Below are 27,333 nucleotides of genomic sequence, written 5' to 3'. Positions count from 1 at the left end.
CTCAGTTTATTTTAGAGGGTATCATGAGCTTTTTAACTCGAACGCGTTAAAAGTTGGTGCATATTTCAAGCTGGTAATCAAAAGGGGGGGGGGGGAGGCTTCAGGGTTCTCTTTAGAATGCTCTCCGAAATTTGGCATTTGTTCGGAAATGAAGTAATAATGACAGTAACTAGCAGTGGTAACTTCTTACAAATGAAACATTTTATTCATGAAAAGGTGGTCATCGATTGTTCCCTCATTCTTGTTTACATCCATTATTGAGATCTGCTTGCGCAACCTGTCGATCTTGATTCGAGGCCTGCCTGATCACTGAATGCATCACAACTGGGAGAAGGTTCTTTCAACAACGCAGCTTTCATTAGCTATGCTACTTTGAAAAGGCTTATTCAGGGACAAATTGGGTTTACCCCTAATCTCCTGAAACATGTTTGGGGTGTAAGAATCGGGTTAAATCGACTTTTACGCAAAAAACGAACAACCCAAAATGTACATAGTAAACCTTTCAGAACCCATTTTTATTCCCTGTGCAGACCAGTGTGATTGTTCACTCTAATAAAGCTCTTATTTTTAAATTGTACTGCCTAGTTTTAGTTAAGTTGCTAGCCTGACGATCACAGTAAAACAATTTTGTCTATGCTTCTGCAGAACATAGCCACCTGATCATGCAAACTTGCACACTCAACAACAGTATTAAATGGCGAGCTTGAAACTCCAGAATGAAAAGAGAGATAACCTTAACGGTAACTTGATGTCTGGTCTTGTAAAACCACAAAGCATACCTTGTCATTCTAAATGTCACACCAATTCCAGCATATTTCAATTAATGAAATAATAAGCTGGAAACTCAATTCTTCACCGCTGTTTTGAATTCCTGTGTATTTTACAGGGCCCTCACACAGCCCCTTATTAGGAGATTGTAATGCAAATCAACTAAGAATGAACATTTCCTGCACTAATTGCTCCAAATGGTGGAGTCTACAATGCAATAGCTGTTGTGGTGAGCTGTGTTGTTGGTAAGAAGTTCAGGTTATGAAATTATTGTGCAAGCAGTAGATTAGGCGTGTCGGCGAAATTTTTGCATTGCTCCACAGGTCTGTGGCAGTCCGTGAACAGAGTAAGTACAGAACAAGAGTGGACACAACATGTAAACGGTTGCCTTTGCAATGTTGCCAGGATGACGTCAAGTCTAAGCGCGGCTTGCCCAATACCTTTGCATAGTGTTGACGGCTCCCAAGGCTCCCACCACCGCTTGCACGCATTGTAGAACAGAGTGCAGCCAGTGCGGGGCAGCGAAACAAGACGTGCGCCTCAAGTCGAGTCTCGTGTTTCCAAAAGAAACGGATGGAAGGTTATGTCTTAAAGGAGCCATGAAGAGAAAACACAAGTTTGGTTCATTCAAAAGATTGTCTCGTTAGAATCATACTGACACCACTTTTAACGTAAACTTCGCTCAAATAAGCTACATAATTAGGAAAAACGGGAATGGTCATGCGACCCACCAGCTCATTTCCCGCAACAGAACCTATGTCGTCACATGGGCTAAGCTCTGCGATTGGCGGAGGCTGGCAGAAGCAGACGCAAATTAGGTAGAGCTTACAAACTAGACGAACGAGCGATTTGCGCTTAAATTTAGGGAACATTCTTTACAAAGCAATAAGAATGATGGGACAAACCGTGGAAGTTACGAAAGCACATGTAAACACAGAAGTACTGATGCGTTCTGCTGTTCGTACTGCGCACAGCATGCCTGGTTTCGCTGCACAGCACTACGGGGCTTGGGGTTGTCTCAGACGACACTGGCCGATTGACGCAAGCAACGGTGTCTTACGTGACCCCGTTTGTCGAGCGAGCACTGTTTCAGGGAACGAATATTTTCTCCCAGAACAAAAACAAGCCAGGTTTAAATGCGGGCAAAAACAAACCAAACGCTTGCCACGGTATGGTGGCGCCATCTAGGCTACGGAACGTAAAAAAACGCGGGAACAAACCAACACCTCTGTTCAGGGTGGAGACAACCTTCGAACGGTCCCGTGCCGCCGCAATTGTGCCAACGGGCTCAGCGCGTTATTCTTTTTGTTTCCCACGAGACCTAGCAACGCGAAACAGACAATATGATTCAAACTTCTTCAGTAAACCGCGTTGCGGCGATAATTTTAGCGCGGTTTTGACACAATGACTTGCTTCGGCGGCGAGCGAGCAACCAAAAATGGCGGCACCAGCGTATACGTGTCTCTACCCTGTACGGCGGATGCGTGAATGAAGGTACTCTAGGCTGCAGAGCGGGCGGTTTCAGTGATGTCACTTGGGACCACGAAAACGCACGATTGAGCGGGAAAATGAAAATTTTAACCTGAATTGTTTAATTTCTCAGTGAATAAAGCACCGTTTGTATCCGGACAAGCGCTGGGGGCACTATAAAACACGAAATCTTTCGAATAAAACCAACTTGCATTTTCTCTTCATGGCTCCTTTAAAGATGAACCACAATTTTTTGCAAAGCTTGCTACCCCACAGCGAACCTAGGAAACAACCTGTTCCTCTTAGCTTTGCCAAGGTCAAGCCAGCGCCTCGTACAGTTGCGTATGGCTGCCATTAATGATACAAAGGAGCGCTGGCTAAACCTCGGTTCGCTGTGCGTTTGTGCCTACAGTGCCAAGCAGCGTCAGTGTTTCGTTTTATGGTGCAGTTGTGTGTGCTTTCACTGCGCGCTCTTTAGCATGAAAACCGAGCTCGGCAAACTTTGTTTCATCGGGTTCAATCGGAGCATATTTATACGTGAAGTATGTGTCACCTGTATGCCGTATGTGCTAAAAAGCGAACAACCTGTAGTGAACAATATAAAAGAGCCAAAAAATTTGGGTGACGACGCAAGGCAAGCCGTTTTGACAAGGTTTGCAGAGAGAAAAGGGTTTGTTTTTTTCCAGACTCCCCAACAAATTTCTAGGTCAGCCCCAAATCGAGAACTGCTTTGCGAGAAGTTTGCTCTACCTAGCTTGATCGAAGTTCCGCATACAGACATTTTTGATTGTCCTGAAATACACAGAAGTAAAGAAAGCTCACACCAGGCGTGAGTTGCAGCGAAGCTCATCAAGTGTAGTCGAGTACTCTTCATCTGTTGAAAACATCAGCCAACTCTTTGCCGGTGAGCGGCCTCTTAATCGTGCGTCCGTACGATTTGCGTGCGTATTTTCTTTATACTGTTATACTGAGCTTTGTGAAACACTGGAATCAATTGCGAAGCTGTTAAAAAAACAACAGACCCTAGCACAACTGAACTTTCCTGCACAGAGCGCACTGAAACAAAAACCTGCTCGTTACAAACTACGGATAGGCCCTCAATTCCGTATGAAAGGGCTAAATGCTCTAGATGCCCACAAAAGACAGCCTAGGCCCAATGATAGGCACAGAGAATGTTTAAAATGTGTTATGGCTAATGTATTTGAGGTCACATTAAGCTTTGGGCATTGGCTCCGTATGTGCATTTGATAATGCATGCTTTGCTCACTTTACAAGCAATTCAGTGACTGAACTGAGTGTAGGGGCAAACTCCACTGCAGTAAGAAAAAACATTATCCACTGTCCCTATTTGCCAGTTCCCTATCAATCATTCTGAAACTGTCGTAACTGCAAAGTTGGAATTCTTTATAAGAACTGCTGCCGAAATCAGCGTCGTATAGAATACAACCCTAAGCATACGTACCCTCTGGAAGCCATTGAAGTTGTACACGCTCAACGCAACACACACAAAAGTGAAAAAACAACGCCAGAAGTGCACTTCCTGCCTGTATTTCATTTATTGTAAAAAGGTGAAGAAAAAAAAAAAAAGACCGCTTCAGGATGAACGTAAATGGAGATACACAATTGTTAAAGACAGGTGGTGTCCATCGAACAGGCAGAAGTCCAAAAAACGGCGTGCGCTAGGGTACAAGAAAAAGGGGTCCCACAAAAAAGAGGAGGAAAAAAAAAAATATTCGCACAGCGGAAATGTCCTTTTCAACAAGCACTATACGCACTCCAAAAAACAAGGCCACGCCTGTGGGAATTCAATTGGGGGGGAGGGGGAAATGTGGTGACATGGGCTGTCACACTAACACAGTTTTGTGTACCTAAATATCTCAGCTGTGTAAGCATCCTCAGGAACGGAAAGTTCACCTTCCTGCGTACATCTTGGCCACATTTGCTGTACGATAGACAAAAGCGCCACTTTTTTAATATAAATTTCAAGGAAATCTGCAGATTTTCAACGCGACAATGACCTCCAAACCACCATTCCCGAAAATGTTTTTTTCTCAAGCTCTTCCTCTAAATAGGGCGCACCGCGGGAAATAATGTACCCTTAGGGAGACTGGAAAGGTTGAGGTAGGAGCTGCGATTAGACACTTCGCCTGTTGCTCGTGGGTAAAAGAATTCTTCAAAACTCTCTTGGCAATGACAAATTTGGGAAAAATTGTGCAATCGTGTAATAAAATTCCATGCAACACGGCACAAATTCCTAGTGGACTTCTGTGCTCTCATCAAACCCTCACTGCCTTGCCACGGAAGTACCAAAACATCTCGTGAAACTGTGACGACTTTAGACAATGGTCTGGTACAGCAGTACACTGCAAATGGCTCAAGTAGAGGGGAAAAAAATACAAGCATACAGTTCATACTAAGCAAGTTGTTTAAGAAAGCATTCCTGTGAGTGCTCCAATGAGCTACCATAGAATGAGAACCAAATTTTGATGTGATTTTACTGTATAATTAAATTATTGCAATTTCAATGAATTCTCGCATGCACTGCTGGTTTTTAGGGATGCCATAAATCAATGCTCCCTAAACCGGGCAACAGGGAAGAATCTTCCCGCGGCCAGTCTCCCTAAAAGTTCCCACTACAGGTACTTCCGAGGACAGCGAGCAAAGAACTTTCCCCAATTTTTATTTCCATGTGGCCAGTTCTTCGAAAGAATGGTGGTGACATGTAACGAGGAAGAACGGAAAGAAGAATAACGAAAATGTTGCCGGCACTGAGCCCCACAGTCCACAACGGAGGACTGAATCAAGGTCCCAAGGAGTTGACGTCCCGCCGAAAGAAACAAGTCGCCAGGTGCCGCACACTTCCGGAGCCCCGAGAGGCGAGCTTTTTCACAAGGCGAGCGACATCAGGACGAGTTCTAAAAACAGCCACCGAGAAAAGAAATACATGACAAAAGAAGAGGAAGGGCATGGGAGAACGAATGGTGGTGAACATGTCTGGTGGGAACAGGAATGAGTAAATCGAGGGAAGTCTGGAGGAATCGACCAATTACACAGGCAAGTCCAACAGCAACAAGAGAAAAAAGGGGGTGGGGGAAATGAAGGGGAAAAGGAGAGGGGTTAAACAAAGAGGGGGGAAAAAAGGGCCAGAAGAACGTTGTAGGTCCTCTCTCTCTCTCGCTCTCTTTCTCTTCTTCGAAAATGGTGTGCAGGGACGGGGGAGGGTGGGTTGGGGGCGAGGTAAAGGTGTGGCAAAGTCTCACGCCCGCGCCTTCTTCTTGTCACTCTCGGTCGACGCCTCGTCGTCGTCTTCCGCATCGAGGTCCCGTTTCGCGCCCTTGCCTGTCGACGAGGAGGAGACGTCCGGTACGACCGCGTCGTCCGCCGCAACCGCCGACGAGGAACTGTCGTCCTCCGCCGAGTCGCCTATCCCCGAGGCCGCCGCCGTGCCGTTGTTGCTTCCCGCGGGGACGTCCTGACTCGAGCTCTCGTCACCCGTCACTTGTGCAAGGTCCGCGCTGGACCGCGAGTCTGACGGAGAGGACAGGGGCGCGTCTTCCGGAGCCGCGCCGTTGGAGGCGGCGGCTGCGCCGTGGTGGTTGTCACTGCCGTTGGCCGTTGCCTTGTCCTTGTGCTTGGAGAGGTCGTCGAGGAGTGAGGGCTTGAGCTCGCGCGCCACATAGTGCGCCCAGAGCACCAGCTCGACCTTGTGCGGCGTCCAGACGGCATCAGGGTCCTTCTGGGCCAGCTGCCGAGTGCAGTCCTTGATGCGCTCGGCGTAGTTGAGGTACTCGGCGAGCGTGTAGTCAGTGGCCTCGACGCCCGGCGTCGAGAGCATGCTCTCGTCGGCCATGTAGGGCGCCTGCTCGGGGAAGGCGGCCGCCAGGATGGCCGATGCGGTGGCCGGGCCGATGCCCTTGAGGTTGGTCAGCGCCGTGATGGCGCCCGACAGGTTGGGCAGCTTGCGGAAGGCCTTCTTGCTGGTCGACTTGACGGCCAGCTCCGTGTTGATGCGCACTAGGTCCAACAGTTGTGGCCGGTACTTGCCTCTCTGCGTCAACGAGAAAGGAGGGAGGGTCACCACCACGGTTTGGGATCGATGGTGCATGTCGGAGTTACTCAATGTACAATCGCGAAACTCCCCACAGGCCCCGTGTATCAGAAACAGGTCTGCAGTTTTGGGGCAACCAGGGGAAAGTTGACCAGCCAATCATCTGTCGGCAGAACATGGAAGCAGTACTTAGCTGCTTGCAGCTGCTGCCATGAGTCATAAAAGAAAAGCAGTAGAAGCACAACTAAATGTTACCTCATTCACGTTTCCTTATTTGAAAAGCAAGCTTCGTTTTATTAAGTTGTGCATATTAAGGTAAATGTTTTAGCAAAGTTCAGTTTTTGTTCCCTAGCTGCTGCACCCTTCGGGAAGTTTAAACCATAACCGTTCACTAGAACACATTTTAAATCAACCTTAATCCTTCCTCCCGCGAGAAGGCTCATCTGCGCCATCGAGTAAGCTGATGACAACATCTGTGGTTCACCCTAAACGGCCGACGTAAGGGCTCCTGTGATGTACCAAGTCGGCCACGGTGCTGTTGGCACGCACTTTTCCACCTTGTGCATAATGTCACACTTTTTGGGACTGATGTCACGTGTGTCTACGGCCGATCGAGTGCGTGCCCAGACCGAAATCGGCTGGGGTGCGACACGAACAGTGTCGTCAAATGCGTCTTCCCGTCATGGCGCCCGCCTGGGTGCTCGTTTCACCGAAACCGACACAAATTAACGGAGCTGTACGTAATTATTTATGCCGTGTTCGACAATCTAATGTGCTATTCTATAACTGGCCTCGTAGGCACCTATAGCCGTGAAAAAAAAAAAAAAAAAAAAAAAAGAAAAACAGCACACAAAAATTCCGTGTTAGTACTTCAACGAAACAAGTGTGCATTGAAGAACTCGAGAACAAGTGATACAGAGACCAACTGCAATGCAATAAAGTTCAAGAGTACTGAGTTGGAAACTTGGTGAATGTCTCATCATTAACGATCAGTGCACAGAAGACAAGATGCAAAAAGTGCAGAATTGTGCTGTTGGTTTACTTCGTCTTTTGTGCCCCAATCGTCAATGATGAGATCACAGATTGCAACTGTGGTAAGCCAACGCATCGGCACTACTTTAGAAGCACTTGTTGGAGAAAGAATTCGATTTTTGATGTGGGACATCAGGTAATCAGGACCGAATCAGACAGACTGATTTGACACGTGTGTCAAATCAGTCTGTGTATGAATGGCGAACCTTCTTGAAATAAACTTGTTGGAAGTCCAAAGACTGAGGCAATTTGTTGAGAATGAACGAAAAGCAACAGCAAGGGAAAATTAAAACAATAATGATGATGAAAAATGGACATTACAGAGCATTGTCCCGTTTCACACAGCAGTTCTTGCCCAAAGATAACAAAAAGGCTTCCAGATTTTTTTGTTTTTCCTTTCGCATGACTTGGCAGAGATCGTGGGCAAACGAACGTGCATTAGACTCGAGAATGTTCTCCTACCCTCTTGCTGCCAATTACAAGTTAAGGTCTATGGGCTTGCAGCAGTCCAACCAAGTTGCAGTGAGCAAACGAAAGTGCAAAAGGTAGCAGGCTGAAAGAATAACACAAGGACAATAGGTCCGATTAGCTTTAAAGCAATTAGCGGGAGCTATTTTAGCCTAAAGGGTGCATAGCAATGCAAGCAGCAAGCAAACAGAGAGCATTCTAATTCAGTCACAATGCAGACTTGAATTAAGAACTGTTTCGCCGAGAGGAAAGATTTCAGCAGAGAGCAAGGAAGCAGCAACAAGATTATGGAAGGCCACCACAAAGGAAGCTTCAGGCATAACCAGTTGGAGGCCAGTGATCGCACCATTAGTTTCCACTTCATTATTTTGACAAGTTCTTCGTGGACCAGATGCTTGTCCTTTCGGGCCTGGATGGTCTTGGGGAGCTGTTCCTGGTACCTGCACGGAGATCAAATGAAACGTCCATTAAGCCTGGATTACTTGTCAAGTCCTACCAATAAACTCTTCATAAGCCACTCATTGCTAGCCACAACACAGACCTCATTACAGCGCAAATATTTCACGTGGCTTGTGAGGTGGCATCGACTGTTACACTTTCAGAACTGAGTGAAGTTTTGTGATTTATATGTACAGTAGTTGACCGATTTTTCCGACCTGGAGGGGAATGGAAAAAATTCCGAATAAAAGAGCAGTCCAAAAAATCCGCGAGTCATTACTTCCATGGGACAACTGGCAGTTTCTTGGGAAAGTCCGAAATCTCCGGCAAGTCCGAATTTTCGGAGTCCGAAAAAACGGTCAGCTACATCAATAGACAGGTATACACATAACTTTGGTATGTGGCTCGAAATTACTCTATCCAAGTGGTTTGCTGACCACACGCAAGGAGAGCAGAGTTCATCAGGTGACCGTTTCCAAACTTCCTTGTTCTGAAGGAAGGAATATAAAAAAAAAAAAACATGAAATCTAGCCTGCCGACAGTGATGAATTTTCAGTGACAAAGCCGCAGTCGTTACACGCACGATCACCTCTATGCACTGGCAGCAACATAAAACTACGTCATCTATCAATGTTTACAAACGAACATGAGCGTCTCATTTGCTAAGTTGTTTCGCAGCCAGCAGCTGCATCCCGGAAAAGTGAGGCAAGCATGCATTGTTCTTTTATGTTTCTCTGACTGGCAAAGGAAGCGCTCTAACCTTAGAAAAAATAAAAACAAGACAAAAAAAAGTGTCTGAAACAACACAGCTGTCAGGGGACATTCACCACGGGCTTCCATTAAAGTGCAGATAAACAATACGCCGAGTAGCACTGTTACACAGGAGGAGGAGAGGGCAAAAGCATTTGAACAATTTTCTCGTTCTAACTCATTTCCTTTGTGTAGAGTTGTGCAAGGTGCATACTTTGCTTTTCTCTAATCCCACACAAATCATTTAGCGAAATGATCGACCTCTGAGAAAATGCGACACCACCCGAGGAAGTGAATTTGGGCAATACACAAACCACTTACAACCGTCGGAGAGTTACACAAGCACACTTTCTCGTAGTGAAAAACCAATTAGTAAACCCAAATTAGCAGAGCTTGCATTTAAGTGTTGCTAGGCGCATCATGAAACTTTTATCCTTCACATCGGCCATTTGTTAACTGCCTTACCACCACACGATACAGTAGACTCTCGTCGATAAACGGAACTTCAAGGCAGCGAAAAAATTAGTATCGTTTAACAGGAGTTCCGTTTAGTGAGATAGATGTGTGAAAGGGCAAATTTAGAGAGAGAATTGCTTTATTGAGGTAAGGAGGCCAGATGCCCTGGGGGCAAATTTATGTGCGTACACGCTCTTCATACCATTTCACGGAACTCTAAGCACTAGACGGTGAATGCAGCTGATAGTTTTTCAGAAAGCAAGAAAACTACAAGAGGCTTAGGGACAGCATTCACAAAGTCGATTTGGCAACAATGAGTCACTCTGCACTACAATACGCACCAATTATTTTTATTTGAGTCCTTGCAGCTGCAACTTCGCAAGTCCTTACGAGCCACTAAATTTAGAAGACAGCTACACAGTAATGAAGCGCGAATAGCACCACGATGGCACGAACGAGGCGGCAGGAGCTCAGATCTGTAACATGGGGCCTTGAATTGATATTGAATCGAGACCGAACGACTGGAACAGGAACTGCATGTTGCAATCGTTGTGCTAACACGTCTGACCACTCACGAGATGAGGCTTACAAAGCCAACGAGGCAAAAAAGAAAAAGAAAAGAAAGAAACTGCCGGAACCACAAAAAGCTGATTTCATGCCAATGGGTTTCTCAAGAAGTTCCATTTCTGGTTCCGTTTGCATGGTGATGCAGAAATTTTACTTCCGATTACCGAGAGTTTTTTTTTACATCATCTGAACAGAAAACCAACCAACTTACAGGCTACTGTTCCATTTAAGCAGCAATTCCGTCTAAGCAATTTCTGTTTATCGAGATTCTACTGTATAACATTTTTATTTGAAACACTATGCACTTCAGCTGCTATCCCACAAGCTATTCAATAATCGGCTGATATTATCAGAACAAGCTAGACGTAGCTGACAAGTCATCACCCTTTCTACTGTACATAGTGCTTCGATTTATTCCCCCAAAGTTCATGGTGTGGGTGTTATTTTGGATTGGAGAGAAGTTGTACGTCGTCTCCACTGTCCCCTTGAAGATATTCACATACATTAACCAAACGAAAATGAGTGTTTCCTTAATTTTTGAAATGAAAGAAGCAACCTGTACATTTAATATTAATGTTCTTCATAACTGTTCAAGATCATTCTAGGTCTGAAAGTTCTACAATCTACCACTCGCCCACCACATCCACATTTAAGGAACAACTTCCATCACATCCAAGATTTCTCAAAACAATCCTGCCAAAGAGAGCAAATGCACGGAGTCAGAAATAACACAATATCCACCACAAGAAAAGCGAGTAATAAAGCTGCTCATTTATTCACGATTTATAAGGCAGCTGCGTAAGAATCTAGCCCAAGAGTGGCTTTAACTCCGAGGTTTGTGACGCAGTCTATTCAAATTCTCCGCTAGTACCAGAGCAAACGGCAAGCCAGGAAAAGCAAAAATGCTTTACTGAAACCCCACAGCAGCATGTCTACTATGTGGCTGCTAGAACAACAAGGCAATGAGAATGGACCTTTGTATGCTCAACTATTCAGCAGCTTCAGATATTGTTTCAAAAGCTGCTAGAGGCAGAGTTATAGCCGAATAGCTTGCATTTATGAGGAACTTACTGAAACCCCACAGCAGCATGTCTACTATGTGGCTGCTAGAACAACAAGGCAATGAGAATGGACCTTTGTATGCTCAACTATTCAGCAGCTTCAGATATTGTTTCAAAAGCTGCTAGAGGCAGAGTTATAGCCGAATAGCTTGCATTTATGAGGAACTTAAGAGAATCGGCTCTTAAATGTGACATCAAGCATGAAGCAAGGAAACTTTGCAGAACACACAAGAACTTTCTGCACACAATGCAATGTTTTGCAATGCTAGACATACATAAGTTTTTTTCTTTTTTGTAGACACATTGACAAAATCGAGGCTAAATTCACGATACATCTACACATAGAATGTGACAGAAAATATAGAATACAGCCGCTCCGTAACTCAATTAGTAGAACATGGGATTATAAGTTGTCCGCTTGAGTCCCTCGTTCCTACCATTTTCAAATGCCTGTTTTCATGCAAGAAGATTGCCTAACCCTCACATTTCTTCCAACGAGCCTGCACTTTTAGAACTCTCGATGTGTTTCAGCCGAACTACAGCTTAGAAAAACTTGTTGCTGCACTCATACTCAAAGAAAAAATTCTGTAATTTCTTTTTGTCACCCTCGTCTGTGGAGTGTCGCACATTTTTTTTTCTCCTCTCCAGCCAACTTACCCGGAAAAACATAACTTCTCATTACTACATCACACAACATTCCATTTATTTAAACGTAGCAACAATGGTTCCCCTCATCTCTTCAGGCTCCGTCTACCATGGTTACACAAGGTATGTCTTACCACGCAATTAATTAGCAGAGGCTTAGATCCCTCTCTACTCTAATCTCTTATCAGCAAGCATTGCCATGTTTTTTGAGAGGCAATTATTCGGTTGTCAGTGAGCTTTTTTGAGCGTGTTTTAAAATACACAGCACTAAGTGCTGGGTATTTTAAAACAGATCATTGTAACTTTTCCATTAAACCGTAGTGGTTTGTTTGACTGCTCAAGTAGGTGCTCATTCGTGCCGCCGCATTTTTTTTTTTACTTTTCCCCTCCGCTCGTGTCATTTAAGCTTCAATTTCTCGCCCCATATTTTAAAACCCAGCCCACGGAATAAGTGAAACAAGCCATTCCAAGTTTTCTTTAGAAAGTCTGACCACTTTGAAATGTGTAGTTTAAAAACGCAAGAACTTCCAATCATTTTAAAATAGGTCAACACGTTTTCGCTTCGTCTCGACAAAAAGTAAGACGTCAAGTTAGTGAAAATCGCGCCCAGTCAGTAAGAGCAACAAAAAGTAATCCCCAATACTGTCGAGGTAAGCAGTTGTTTGGCGGTGCGCCTGAACGCGCCGCCAACAATGCCGCTCATAGTTTCGTAATTAAAAGCGACCCCTCGACCTCCACGGCATTTAACCTTACAACGTAAGCTGCAGCATGCGCCCGGCGGGAAGCGCTCGATGTTTTTTAACGAACCGTTATATATTTAACGCAGGCGACGATCGCATCGATTTCTGCCCAGAAGCACGCCGGCGGTGGCAATCCACGGAAAAACAAAAACGAGGTCGGTAAAAAATTTAGACGTAGAGAAGTCGTCGTCCTTATTTTTTTTCTTTCCCTAAAACACAGCCAGCCACACGCTCAAATTCGCCGAATGGCGAGCGATTTTTCTGTCCGACTGAAAAAAAAAAAAAAAGAACGCGGGCGACGACTGGACAGGAATGACAGCGATCAAAAAGCGGAGACAAGAAAGAAAAAGCGAAGGGGAACGTGACGCAAAAGAGAGCGCGCGGACCGACCGACCGACCGGCGGCGGCAGCGAGCGAATCGCTTTTTATCCTCGACGAGCGAGCGACCGGCCCCGCTCAAAGCGAACGGCGCCCGGCCGGCGAAACGAGCGAAAAAAACGCGTCCCCATCGAACCTCGCACACAGCGAAATCTCTCCCACCGCTCGCCGCTTCAGCTGCGCCGGATGTTGCGCCAAGAGAAAAAGTTTCCACCGCACAAGTAAAAGGCGAACAGCCAGCGAAAAATCCCCTCCGGGCGGCCGGTCTGGCTCCCTTTTCGGTCGCCAGGCGGCGCGGCCCCAGCACCGGGCGCTCTTTTTCCTCGCGCTGTTTTTCGACTTCACCGCCGGCACCGATTTTTGCTGCTCTTATTTTATTCCCTCCAGGCCTTCGCCCTCTCCCTCTGCCATCGCCGCAGTCAGCCACCGCACGCGCACCGACCGTAGCTGACGTCCCTTGCCCTCGGCACTATCGCGCGTCCTCGACGAACGCACCGGCGTCGAGCTCCAGCGAGCGGCCCCGCTGCCACGAGAAGGTTCGCAGAGCCGGCACGCCGGGGGCGAGGGAGAGCGGAGAGAACGAAAGAGGCCCTGCGTGACGCTCGCGCTGCCGTTTTCGTTCTCTTTTTCCCGGTGGGGAGTTCCCCCCGCCGGCTTCTTTCTTCCCCTCTCGCCTCTTCGCTCTCTCCGGCAGCCTGGATCGCGCTGCTGCTAGGCCTAGCTCGAATCGATGTGTGCCGTGCAGGCAGCGATTCCCCTCTCCCACCCCTCGACGCCCCACGCGCAGGCCACCCCTTTTCTCCTCGCGGGCGCCAGGAAAACGGCGAGGAAATAAAACGCAACGATTGCGGCCAAAACAAAAGCGGGGGCCGACAGCGATTCGGAAGCGATTGGTGTGCGCGGGGGAAAGGAAGTGTCGACGACGACGTCGTCGTCGTCAAAGAGAGGGGGAAGAAGACGGCCCCGGGGGAAGGCAATCTATCCGCACTCGAACAAAACAAAACGCGCACAGTAGCAGAGCACGAAAAGGGAGCGCAGTTGGGCAAGAGGTGGCTCGCCGCACGCGACGACGGACCAGAGACGGTTTCGCGCGAGCTGCGGCTTCGGCACGGCGTCGTTCGCCGGACCGCCCGCTGTCAAAAGCCGCGTCGCCGGTCCGTCCGTGTGCGTGTGCGCGAGATCGCGGCGTTCGCTCGCTCGCTCGCCGCGCTGGAAGGGCACAGCTCGCCTTCTGCACGGACGCACACACGTTCGGGCTCTTAAAACACCGCTCGACATGACACGAACGCGGCACACACGCTTGCCGGGCAGCGTTTCGCACGCTGCTCGCTGCGAGCCAACAAAGAGCTCGCAAAACGGCCTTGATTCGGCTGTCTGTCTAGGATTTTTTTCCATCGCGACAAGGGAGGAAAGAAAAGTTTTTTTCCACTTGCCAAGCGTCGAGCTTGATGAGTTCCTCGGGGCCTCCTTTCTTCGTGCGCAGAGCGGCTTTCTGTTTGAGAACTTCTTTGTACAAAGACAGGACATAACTCCACTGGCTCGGCGTCGCCTTGGTGAAGAAAGTTAAAGTCGTGTCGCTCGGTTCGGCCATGGTGTGTAGCTTGAACACGTACACTTCTCTCTGACTTGGCTGCGGCCTTTCCGGGAACAATGAGGCAGGCGGCGCGCCGGGTTGTCCTGACCGAACGACAGATGGCGCCACCATACTTAGGGTGCGTTCCATTGGCTGCGTTTGGGCTTCCCGTCTCTTTTTCTGGAAGCGCACAAACCCTGCCTACAATTTTGTGCTTGTGACGTCACACAATTCAGAAGTTGCAGCGAGCTGTTACTCTGTTGCTGAAAAATCGAACATTAGTGCCGCTTGGCAGACGGAAAATGGTTTCGGTTTATTTTTAGTTGTGTACAGGCAGCGCCCAGGTATGCAGCGGCCGCCGAGCTAAGCTCGTGTCAGGTTGGTGCTGCGTTTGAGCCGCGTGCACGGTACTGGACGCGGGTTACAGTGCCTGCGCTGCAAAAAACCAACGCTCAGGGCGCGGAAAAGTGTTTCAGCTCGAGTCCGTTGTGTTCGGGGCGAAGTGGGGGAAGTGTAGGTACCACAGACAACGAAACACCGAGTGGAAAAGCACCGCAGCGTGGGATTACGTCAACGTCGAGAGGGCGGAGCAGAGAACACGCCGACCCCGCAGCATGCAACGCACCGCGCGAGGCGTTCGTGGAGGGAAGCTTGAAAGCGCCGTCGACGATGTGACCAAATATTCATCGCCCTGACTTCGTCGTCGATCTCGACGCGCTTCGAGATCGTAGCGGCATGGGTGACTTGAACGCTGAACGAGGTGCGATGTCTTCCATTGTGGCGTGGCGTCCGGCAAGCGCTGCCGTCATTTGTCACAAAATCGCCGCGGCATTTCTACGCACCGCCGTCTTGTGACAGGTCTCGACAGCTTCGCCGATGAATCATGCATTGAACGCGTCGTTCTCGTAGTCTCGTAAGCGTGCTGCTCTCAGTGCGAGGCCCTGCTGGCGAAGGTAGTCTGTTGTCTGACGAACTTGCAGACGTTGCTGGAAATTCTCAAAAATATGAAAAGCGCTGCATATTGTGCAAAAGTCGGGCTTGGGGTTATTACACTTCCTGCCTATAGGAAAACGGGCATATAGGAAAACGCCTGGAAAACGGGCGTTGATCAACGGAAGGCCGTGGTGTCGTGATGTGGTCGTCGTTTGTGGTATTTCACCGTTAGGACAAAAAAATGAAAAAGGAAACTAACTCCGTTGCAACACTCGGTATTCCACAGTAGAATTCGGCTAGACCAAAACAATTTCAGCATTAAAAAAAGCTGAAGTAAGCAGTCTTCTAAAAGCAATCTGACCTATACATTGACAACTCCGCTGCTGTATGTGCATGTTTATATCCGTTCAAAATTTATTATTTCCGGGCTGTCTATCAACCGGAAAAACCGGGAGTTATTAAAGAATGTGGCGAGTCTGGAAAAATTGGGCAAGTGCCAGAGAATTTCCACATTTTTCTGTCTTGGAGAAAAAGAAAAGTTGCCTCGGAGAAACCAAACTTGCTTGAAGTTTGCAAAGAACATATGCGTACGCATGCATATGCATACATACATATGCATGTGGGAGCATTGACTGATAGGAATGTGTGCTCTGCTGGTATTTTGTAGCTCGCACACTGCATTAAGTGGCAAGCTTTCCTCATCTTCAATGTTGCACTCACGGGAACGGTTCCCATGCCTGGCCAATGCTTTTCGCCTCCTAACCTTAAGGCGTAATGGATATAAATCTTATCGTATAAACTTTTTCTTAGGAACCCTTAGGTATGCTGAGGCTTGCCTTTGTTGCGACCGAAATAAGTCTTTTCCCATTCTTTCTGTCACAGTGACATCAGCCCTACATGTGGTGATCTTTGTAGAACTTGTGCTGCATTTACTAAATGTAATTCTGCTAGACCGTGGAGCATTGCCGCATACTGATACCATTATGGAAAAAAATTATAATGAGAGTAAATATGTGAGAACCAGAAAGTCCTATGCTGTGCCATGGTGCCTGCTATTAAAAAAAACAACATGGAAACCATTTTTTGCCAGAGCTCTAGTTCTGTACAGTTGAACCTCACTATAACGAACACTAATATAGTGAATTATCGGCTATAGCGAACTAAATACAAACTTTGGTTAGCCACGCTTCTTTTCAATGACACTCATTCTTTTATAACAAAAGCAAAAATGGGAGAGCCGCACGCACTATCGGATATAGCGAAGATATATTTGAGCAGTTGGCTGAGAAGCTACTTGTAAAAACTCCCAGTGGAAATTTCATCCTGTCCAGTGCTGTGAATAGCCACCAGACAAAGATCACATCCTTCGTCGAAAAAATGGGAACGCAGGCCTGTTTTGTCAAATGGACTTTGTTTGGCTGTAATTTCCCATTTCATGTTTTGGTTCATTTATCTTGAAATGCCACAAGGCGAAAGATAAGGGTTACCTTGTTGAAAGTAAGTTCGAAGATAACAATAATGCGTTTTTGTATCAAGCATTCTTGCGGGAGCCAGATTGGTTGTAGCCGATTTTTAGCTCTACTCTTACAACAAATATCGGATATAATGAGCTAAATCACAGTCCCTGTAGTACTTGTTATAACGAGGATAACTTCATGATTCACTCGAAGTTTCTGTTCAAAGGTTGGACGCTGCGAAAGTTAAGTTGTAGAAAAAGGTGGCGAGATAATGGTCATTGTGCACCAAAGCCGCCCGGTGTTGGCGCAGCGGAGCTTTTAATGGAATAGCAGCTGTGTGTCAGTAATCGATGGCCTGTATTCCGTACACTGTAACTTTTCGCTGCATTTTATAGATTAAAAACAGTGGAGGCTTTAACTATGTGGGGGTAAAGTAAAGAGTGCCCATTACATATTTACGTAAACTAAGCGTAGTAATAGCATGGCACTGCTTTGTAGTCGCATCGTGTTGCTTCATGTCCATGTAAATACATATTACTTTGAATTGGAGCTCTTGCTCAAGACAAGCTTCAGCGCTCTGTGAAACCAGCGTCCGGTTTAGTTGCCACATGCTGCCATCTCTTATGCTGATGTACGTGCACTAAAGCCATGCATCCTTGCGCTAGCTTGAGTACGTCATTAGTGTGTTTTTTGGCCATGACGGATAACTTTATTAATGGGCCTGCAATGCGGACACAAACTCCGCATTTTTGTAGGCATTACCAACGTAATGCGCCGTCACCTGGTCACTCTCTATGGTTCATAGGCCCCACACACAGGCTATTCTGCAATTAGCGGAACTATATTTGGTGCTAACAAGCAGCTGTTGTACTGTTGCATCACTTTATAGTGTCTGTGGTTGTGGCTGCTGAAATCGTGGGTGCCGTAAAACCTTGCTAACATGGCTATTGCTGCATAATTGTGGGAGCAAAATGTTTGTAATCTAAGGGACGTGGTCAAACAGCCATAGCCGTTTCACAATATAAACTTTCTACATAATAATCGGTCGGAACTGTGCCAGTCTCTTTCACTATAAGGGTGCGTTGTTAGCCTTTGCAACTGGTTGCACAGCCCATTCAATAGCTTTTCACTGCAAGAGCTACTGATAGGAGTGCTTCCAGCATTTTGCTGTCCACTGTCCAGTAGGGCATACTGAAATTCCTTGGCGAGAGAGGAAAACAAAATTTACAAGTTGTCATCACTGAAAATCGAAATAAGCCTTTTTTTAAGTGAGAAGCTGGCTGAAACGGACATAAGACGGACGACAAGAGCATAAACAGACTAGGGGAAACGCAACAGCTTGTAAGAAGCGTAGCTCCAAGCCATGGAACCTCTTTTTTTCTCTCGTATATCTCTTTAGGTTTTGCGTATGAATCCCTTTATGCAAACGACTGATGCCAGAAATAAAATTAACCCTGGTGGTGTCAATGGACGCCATCCCCTAAATGTTCATCTAGCGCCATGGGAACGTAACCAAAACTGCTAGTTTCTGGGGAATTGTTCTTCAATGATGCATGTTACGACAGATACCACTGCTGTTTCACTTTTGTGGAGCTGGACGCTACAAAGAAGATGAAGAAGCTCCGGTGAAGATGAAATTACTCCGTTGAGGCTGAAAAAAAAAAAAAATGGTGGTCTGAGTTTTTATTCCCAAGCTTGTAAATCTCTAAATACATGAACTACAAAGCTAATTTTTTGTTTGTAGGTTCATGTAGTTATAAGTTTTAGGGAAGTATGCAAAAGTGATGTCTCTTCTCAACATAAAATTTTTAATTGCCAATTGTCCTACTTAAGTCCATCAATAATAAATCTGGTAAGATTTGCACTTCCAGCTCTATTTTTTTTTTGTTTGTGTGCTTATGGGTCCCTAAAATTTTAAGAAAACACCGAGAAAACATTCTTTTTCTTGAAATAAAAAAAAATCAGGGCTGAAAGAGTTAAACAGCCTACCCAGCACTGGTGACCAAACACATACCCCTGTGTCATTAAAAAAGAAAAAGAATTGTGCCACTACACCATAATTCCACGGATTGCGGTGCCGAAGTTTGGATGGGGTTTGCAGTTCCACGATGATGGAGTAACAGCAAGCTTGGACCACTTGGTGGAACCATTGGTGCTCCTTTAATAACTCGCCCAGATCAGCCCCATTTCTTGAGTACTTGGTCATCTGTGTCGTTGGCATGATAATTTCTCCCCACCCCTTTTGCATGTCCCGTCAGAGTGCCTTGCCCTGGTGAACAAGCTGATCGTGCGATGCGAGCTTCCGCACCCCAGGATCGGCAAGTTGTCTGCGCTGTCCACGCAGCTGGTGCTGATGCTCTTCGAGGCCTGCTGTGGCGTGAAGGCCCCAGGTGGGTTGTGTGTGGACCTCTGGGTGTTTTCTAATGCTCTAATGAATTTACCGTATTTTCGCGCGTGTAACCCGTACCAAAAATGTGAAAATTTCAGTGGCAAAGTGTGAGTGCGCATAATGCGCGGGGTTTTTTCTTTAGTGCAGCTTCACGGCAATGCGCGCTGTGCCGTGAAGCTCCTACATAGACTAAGCCTTTCATGGCAGCAATTGTGCAAAACATACAAGGGCAAGGAAGAAAAAACAAGGATTAGCGAACTCTAACAATTGAATTCTATTAGTGAATTGTGACTTTCGCGTTGCAGTCAGTGTATTCTACTGGCTAAATATACGTTGTTTTTTTTTCTCTCTACATAGTATGTGATGCGTTGCTTGAGCAGTAGCTTTGGTGCAGCCTTTCCTGTATCAAATGAGCGGAAAATATGTGAGGATTTTTTTTTTTTTTTCATTTCCGGCGGGCTGAAAGTGGGGCGTGGATTACGTGCAGGGGCGAGTTATACACGCGAAAATACAGTACCTCGTGAGCATTTAGTGATCTCTTTTCTTAGTAACACTGTTTCGAGACCTGTTTGTCACTCTTTCTGTGTGAATGTGCGTGCATTTGTTTGCGTATTTCTCGGTGCGTAAATCTTTCACTTTTTTTTCCCATCTCCGATGACTGCCAACTTGGTTCTATTCCTTTGTACAGTCAAGCCCATTTATAACAACACCAGCCACAATAGTGTAGTAAGTGTAACAATGAACAGCCCTTAAATACACTTATACACTGCATGCTTCAGCCCTCAACAGGTTTCATATTAGTGGAGAGGGCCCGGGATTTTTTTTTATATTAAGGACGCCAGTCGTTTGTAGCCTATCTAAACACAAAATTTTGGTCTATTTGTCTGTATGATTCAATTAAAAAAATGCTTGAATGCAAGTATATCTAGGCAAGACCGTTCGAAAGTTAGTAAAATAACTGGCATGGTCCATAGGTGTATGTCCATATTACTCAGCGCAAACGAAACGTCAGGTATTTGAGGCAAAATGTAAGTTTTACAGAACTGCCAGAAACAGCGTTCTTTTAACTAAGGGTACATGTTCGGCGGCTTTTTACTACAGAAAATGAGAAAGCCTGCACGTTAAAAATGACGGTGAAGAGAGGCAAGTAATAGCAAAGGCTAAAACAAAACATGTTGGCTCGAGCTGTTCCAAGCACAGCAGACACAAAGGGTCCCTACAGGTAGAGCATGAGCAGTGTTGAGGGAAAATTGACTTGAAGTGAATGAACCTTTCCATTGCATTCATCGCGGGAGGAGGAAGAGGGGGAGAGGCTGTCACATCGCAAGGGGTGTTACGTCGTCTTGCAACGTTTGCATCTAAGTGAGCAGATACGCTGCCAAATTTTTCTGGTGCCTACCTCAGAAAAAGGTGATCTATTACTCCTCTCTCTCTCTCTCCAGCCACTGCCAGATGTCAATGGAGAAACCTTGCATTGCTGCGTGTTGGTTATCCCGTGGCGCTTCTATCTCCAAACCTCTCGGGGAGACTTATCAGCCGCTCCATTCTCCACGCGACCTGTGAGAGAAAAGCCATTCCGTGTTTACCCCCCTTTATCTGCTGCAGTTTGGCCTCACGGCTGCGCACATTGCTGACTGGCCCATATTCTGAGGTGGCCCTTCCGTGCGTTCATTCGTTGGGTGCTGCGAAGTCAGCGCACTCAGACAGTTTCATTGTGGGTTCGTTAAATATTTGTTACTAAGTGACTAAGTGCTACAGAATAATCCTTTTCTTTCCTCCAACCCTATTATTGCATTTACTGGAGGAAAAATGTTGGTATAGGTTGGCGAGACTGTATTGGTTGCAGACCTTTTCCTATGGTGGTCGTTTCCTTTTTTGTGTGTGTGTGTGTGTGTGTGTATGTGTGTGTGTGGAGATATTGTGATATAAGATTGTGATATCTGACCTTTGCCACTTCCTTTTGTCGCTGAAATTGTAAATGGCCTGCTGACTCCCCCTGTCTCATGACAATGAAATTTTCATTGTCATGGCATTGTGCTGAAAGCAATCAATCATCTCTGACATTTAGTGCACATTATCTGGATTCCATCAGGCCATTTCAGATCTCTTTATTGAGCAATAAATGTTGGTCACGCCGAAGTTCTTGTAGAATGGCACGCTTGTATGCATTCCCACATAGGGCATGCAAAGGTGCTCAAACTTGTTTAAAAGCAGTTCCGTGCAGTCACCTCTCATAGCCCGAGCTGTTATGTCCATGCTCTGAAATCGTAAATCTGAATTTTTCCGCGGGTGATATCCTAAACACCTGGACTTGCCTCTTTGAGCGAGCTTTTGTGGTCACTCATTTCATCCTGGCTCTTATTTCCCGCTGAAGAACGGAAAGTTGGGCTAGTTGGTATGTGTTCATCTTGGTGGAAAACAAAAGCGCTCAAAAAACAGGGATGAAGGAAGGAAGAAGGGAAGGAAGCGCCGTGCTGTCTACATCTTCCTTCGTCCCTGTTTTTTGAGCGCTTTTGTTTTCCACCAAGATTATTTCCCGCCCTCTGGCAAGCTTTCACTCATAGCCCAGCATTCTAAACTGGCAAGTAAGGATGTGAGGGGCCTACCTAAGGAAACTTTGAGGCTCCTTTCCTTTTTGAGGGGCATGGTACAAACATGGAATACAATGGCACACAATTATGTGCATATATACGTACACACTGCTTATCAATTTCATCCTCCCTATTGTAAAGAACACCCGTTACCACTTTTGGAGTGGGATTGGTATAGCAAGTCGGCCCTTGTCATCATCATCATCACCACTGCCTGTGGTAATGATGACGATGTGCTGAGACAAACGTAGATATGACATTCTGCTTATAACATTCTGACATATGACATTCTGCTTATAACATATGACATATAACATTCTGCTGACCATAGACCATAATCGATAATTTAAAGAACTGCCCTTGCCGTCTTGTTGTTGCAGTGGCCGTTGAAAACCCTCGTACTCGTGACGAAGAGGCGCTCAACGTCCAGGCGGCCATCGATGTCCTCTCGCACCGTGTGCTGCTCATGTCCTTGTCGCACATCGACGGGCGGGACGTGGTCGCCTGTGACGCCAACGTCGTCAGTGACCTGATGGAGATCCTTGCCGGGTGCCTGGAAGTGCGGAACTGCGCATCTGTAACGTCATCCTCGACTCTGTCGTCGCCCGACTCGTCTCTTCCAGTGTCCACGTCGGAAGGAGAACCACAGCGTATGTCGAAGCATTTAACTATTATGTTGTGTTTGCGCGTTAAAGGAGCCGTGAAGAAAAATACGGGGTGGGTTCATTAAAAAGACTGCTCTGTCCTGGCAACAGTGATAGCAATTATATCGCAAACTCCAGAAAAATAATTGAGATATTAAAGATAATAGTTGAAGCAATGGCGACTCCTTAGCCTTCCCCTATGACGTCACAGAACCTTGTTTGTGTGATTGGCAGCGGCCGACCTGAGCTACCACCAAGAAACTTGACGGGACGATTTCACTGGGGCCTCTGGTTCCATTTGATCGCTTCACTAGAATGCTGACGTCCAGTTAACACACTGGTAACTTCGTTTTCAGTGCAGAGCACTTTAGGGGTCGCCTTGCCATCGTAGCTCGCTCGCCGGACCCAAGTAGAACCACACGGCGTTCTGTCATCGCGGCATAACCGAAAGGCTTTGAAAGCAGCATTCATGAGTCATAAGCATTCGAAACTCTTTTACCGCTGATGCTTGTCATACATCTTCCCCTTGTTTAGCACAAAGAAAACTGTAGGTGCATTTGAGGCAAAATATACGGAACGAACAGGTAGCGCGTTCATTTAGTTAGTAACGCTCGTTGGGTTGGTTTTTACGATAGTAAGCGAAAAAAAGTGCCAATGCAATGCCGGCACGTGTGGAGGGGAAAGCAAGCATAAAAAGAACAGAACTCCCACTGGCTCAGTTTCAGGCAGGGGGCGCACGAGCGCTGCGAAGGCGGGAAATTTGAATTGCATGGGTGGTAGCAGTGAGCGGATAACGGCGCTACAGCCCATTATGGCGAATCACTGCTCTGCACTTCCGACAGCCTTCACATTAATTGGAATGGCTTTAATTTTTTTAGTGCTAGCCTTTATAACGTCGCTCTTTCCCTTATTAGTTCATGGTAGCATGAAATTTGAAAGTTACTCAATATTTCTTGTGTTTCTTTAGTTTAAAAACTGTTCCTTGCAAGTGTAACGGAGTTGAGTTAACTACCATGGGCTAGTCCTTCAAAATTGAACAAAGACGTAAAGTGGAATCTCGATGATACAATCATCGCGGGACTGCAAAAAATATTTGTATCATCCGAAATTCGTGTGAACCAACAGAGACCAAAAAACGGAGCACCAAAAAAAAATGGTTTCTGTTTATTTCTTTTCTTACTTTCGAGCGAAGAAATCTGTGATGCTTTTCAGCTTTTTTTTAAACCTCCATGTTGCCGAGCAGTCCTCTCTACAGCGCTTAAATATTGGCGCTCGTCTCCTCACTCACAGTGCCCAAGCTCACTGCATGATACAACGCATCAAGGGCATGCAGGGTTTTGTTTGTCGACGGTGCTAGTTCACTTTTTTTTATTTTTTAGTTATTGATACTGTAACCCTCACTGAGGGTCATTACAGGGAGGAGCACAAGCAAGAAAACAATACACAATGGCAAAACATACATGAGGTTTCGTGTTGCCGGTAGAACAATTCTAGCAAACACTCAAACACTTTGACATTGGAACTAGCAACAGCATACTCTGGAAGTCTATTCCACACTTCAATCGTATAAGGAAAAAACGAATTTTTAAACCCGTCTAGTTCCTCGCCGTCACTGTCTGACTGCTCCTGTGGCTCCTCCATCTCATTGACGATGTCCTTGATTGTGTGGACACCACGAGTGGCGAGATCGTCGTCGACGGTGACGAAATGTGCACCGAGCATTCCACGCCAAGCACTCTTCAATACGTCTTGTGCTTCATACTCCGATAGAAGCGCCGGCAGCGTGTCGGCCATCCAGTCGCTTACCACTGAGTCATCCACCTTCTTTTCTTCGCCGCATACAGTTTTGTATACAAGACCATGTCCCTGCTCAAAATGGTGAACCCACCTGCCGGAAGCCTGAAAGTTTTCAAATCGAAGCAAAAGGGCGACGTCGTCGGCTTTCTCCCAGAGCACTTTTCCGTCAATGTTCGCTCCAGCCGCAGTTACTTCCGTGAACCACGTCAGGACGATGTCTTCAAGATTGACACGCTGGGCTGTCTTGGCCGGCTTGACGTTCTCGCCGAAGTGCTTCACGTTTTACAAAATCACAAAATCGCATCTCGTTGCCCAACAATGGTGCACAGCATTGACGGCGGCAAGCCGAACTCTTTTGCGCCAAGTCGCTGCGCTTCGTTTTCGGCTCACTGTTGGCTTTATTCAGAATCTCCGGCTTCTTCTTGAAGAAAAGGGCTTTCCTTTTGCATGACATAGTTGACAGCAGCCTGGTTGATTTGGTTGGGAGAAGCTCATTTACACTAAAAACCTCGCACACACATCTCGCCGACCGAACATCCACCAGGAGTAGACGACGGCAACTGCAAAGAGGAGCACATTCCGAAGGCATGGTCTCCCACTCAGTTTTTGGCATCTCGTAGATGCCAGAAACTGACACAACAACCACGGCCGCTGGATGAGAGCGCACGCAAGGTGCGGCCTGCCGCGTCGCCCGGATTTCAACGCGCGATGGCGTGAGTGGCGGTGTACGTTTGCCGCCGCTTGACTCCCTCGTGGCGCTAGCGTTCGGGGACTGGTTTCGGGACGGAGCGGGGTTGTCCCCGTAGGCAAGCGCTTGCGCGCCGACTCAGAGACGCCAGCGCACAGGTTTTAAAAGATGTTGTTGTCATTCCTGGGCTACTCAACCGCAAAAACTCTCTGCCCGTATGTATGTCTGCCAGTCTGTCACTCGATCCAACCGCCCGGCCGTGACTGAAGCAGCCAGAAGTTAAAATAATTCTTGAATGAGATATAGGCAATACATTTTCAATCTAACAAATCTAAAAAGATGCCCCATATTCGACAACATTGTTAAAAAAAGATAATGTTCAACAAAAAGATAATAACAACGGGTTAGCTTTGTCTGAAAACGTCTCACACACAGCACGTAAACCGCGTTGCACAGTTTAAAGCCGCAAGTTGAGTAGTTACAGTTCAAGCGGCAGGTATATGGTGGAGATTTATTCGTCCGAAATTTCAAAAATGTCACCTTTTCTCGAGAAACGCGGTGTCGACACACGGGAGAGCGATGAATATTTGCCGGCGATGGATTAAAGATTGCCTTAAAGACACTTTGAAAAAAAAAAGGTTGGCCGGGCTGAATGCGCACCTCATAAAACGAGGACACGCGATAGGAGGGTTGAAAAAGGATTTGAAAAGACTAGACATTTTGCTATGCGTGTCTTTCGATACTCGTATACCGGTTCGATCATGTCTTGCCGCGCATACAGATATGGGTTGTTTCATTTTCGCAGGCACAACAATGCCATTAAACACGCTACTGTAAACTTGATGACAGAGGTTGTATAGAAAGAAAAATAAATGCGCCGCGCTGTGTTCAAGAGACAGTGCGTACGGTCCAGTCTCCTAGCTGCTAAGCATTTTTCAAACTTTGCGATGAGAACTAGCGCTAGGTACATTTCCTCCGCTATTTCATCGCCGCTTCAAACCCATATACATTTTTCCCGGAAGCTAGCGGTCGGGCTCCTGGAGCAGCACAAGTATGTGCTCAAATTAGCGCGCTCTAAAGATCTGCGATAGTTTTGCTCTGTGAACATACTGCGCTTCAATTCGAATCAATTTTCGTAGCGTAGGAAAATTTTCACATACGTTATTATTACGTCAGCTTTCTTTTTTGAGTACATCTCTACGTAATGCAAGAAGTGTAATGCCTTGTATCTGCACAAAAAATGCGTAATTCACGCAGTTAAAACAATTAATAATTATGATATTCAAGATGTAGATTGTTGGTTTAAAATAGCAAAGAAAAGAAGAAAATGTGAAATGGAAAAACGGTGTATAAATGCTTACGCATTATTCGGCAATTGTTGGAATTTCTGTACAATTTCGCTTTTTTCTTTTGTGTCCGGGCAAAAATTTAGCTTGCCGAGCTGGCCAAATATTTTTTTAAAGTTTTTTGTGGACCCCGACATCCCATGTGCTCTCCTTAATTTTTTTTCGAGGCTACAGAGAACAAGTAATAATATCAGGTAGAAACTGGAATCGCTTTTCATTCAACTGTACATATATATTGTCAAAATAAAAAGGGCCGACATAGCTGTGATAGTAGTATTACTTCATAACTAAACAACGTGTAATCAAGTCGTATGTGCCATGAGATTAATACGAATTTTGTTTTATTTAGTGCACGAGGAAAAACCTACATAAAAGTTAGTTATGTCTTAAACATTGAGAAGTTTTGGTACTCATAAATAACAAGCGCCGTCACAAAAACATTGTTCCTGTTTGTCCGGAATTTTAATATGTTCTCTGCAGTCGCAGTTTGCAGACAAAACGTAAATCTCTGCCGGGCGTGAGGTCACAAAGAGCATGCCGGGCGATGTAAGACACAACGACACAACAATGCGAGACAGAAGGCATACTATCAACGCGTAATGCTGCTGCTGCGAACGGAATTTAACTTCCACCTTGACCAAATGAAGCTCGGAAGCTGCTAATCACGTTTGTCTTTTAACAGGCGTAACATAAGTGGTGGTAAGTGGATCGTGGAACGCCGATGATAAACCCACACTTTGAAATAAGCGGCCCGAAAGCCCGCATCCCGCGGGCCGCGCTCGCCGCAACCAGTCCCTGAACGGTGGCGCCGCGGTGGCAGTATTTGGCTCTAGGCGCACTCACGCCGCTTTAGAGGCACGCGGCAGGCCGCACGTCAGTGCGCCTTTCATCCAGCGGCCGTGCAACAACAGCCCGGCCGTTCACGGAGAAAGAGCGACAAAGACGGGAGAGAGAGCCCGTATGTCGCCGTCGCTTGCTCGCTCGGCAGTCGGGTGCCTTGCCGGCTCGTTCGTATCATCCTCCCGGCCGTGCAGGTTCGTTCGTAACAGCTGAAGTAGTTTTGCTCATTCCAAACAATGCAATTTCGCCGGGAC

The 27,333-nt window shown here is 46.3% G+C and overlaps 2 protein-coding genes across 2 annotated transcripts in view; one reads left to right on the top strand and one right to left on the bottom strand.

The window, feature by feature from the left end:
* Window positions 1-3,770: 3,770 nt before the first annotated feature.
* Window positions 3,771-14,507, bottom strand: Amun (protein amun). Its single transcript, XM_077669874.1, has 3 exons — window positions 14,255-14,507; window positions 8,133-8,226; window positions 3,771-6,286 (listed from the first exon to the last, which is right to left on the bottom strand). Exons 1-3 carry the CDS (start codon window positions 14,410-14,412, stop codon window positions 5,495-5,497), a joined length of 1,044 nt encoding a protein of 347 aa, XP_077526000.1. The 5' UTR covers window positions 14,413-14,507; the 3' UTR covers window positions 3,771-5,494.
* Window positions 14,508-14,723: 216 nt separating this feature from the next.
* Window positions 14,724-27,333, top strand: part of LOC144137861 (uncharacterized) — a 40,916-nt gene continuing 28,306 nt past the window's right edge. Inside the window, exons 1-3 of the mRNA XM_077669873.1 lie at window positions 14,724-15,154; window positions 19,043-19,174; window positions 22,145-22,414. Of these exons, the coding sequence (XP_077525999.1) occupies window positions 15,130-15,154; window positions 19,043-19,174; window positions 22,145-22,414 (427 nt within the window). The 5' untranslated portion in view covers window positions 14,724-15,129. The remainder of the gene's footprint in view (window positions 15,155-19,042; window positions 19,175-22,144; window positions 22,415-27,333) is intronic.

Source organism: Haemaphysalis longicornis, unplaced genomic scaffold (assembly GCF_048455015.1).
Source record: "Haemaphysalis longicornis isolate Haplotype H1 unplaced genomic scaffold, Haemaphysalis longicornis Haplotype H1 scaffold_5, whole genome shotgun sequence".
Taxonomy (NCBI): Eukaryota; Metazoa; Arthropoda; class Arachnida; order Ixodida; family Ixodidae; genus Haemaphysalis; species Haemaphysalis longicornis.
This window is presented reverse-complemented; position numbering and strand designations above follow the sequence as displayed.

Coding starts and splice junctions, on each gene's coding strand:
- Amun (XM_077669874.1), bottom strand. CDS start 14,412: ATGGCCGAACCGAGCGACACGACTTTAACTTTCTTCACCAAGGCGACG. Junction 8,227..14,254: donor CTCATCAAGCTCGACGCTTG/GCAAGTGGAAAA, acceptor ATCTCCGTGCAG/GTACCAGGAACAGCTCCCCA. Junction 6,287..8,132: donor TAATGAAGTGGAAACTAATG/GTGCGATCACTG, acceptor TCGTTGACGCAG/AGAGGCAAGTACCGGCCACA.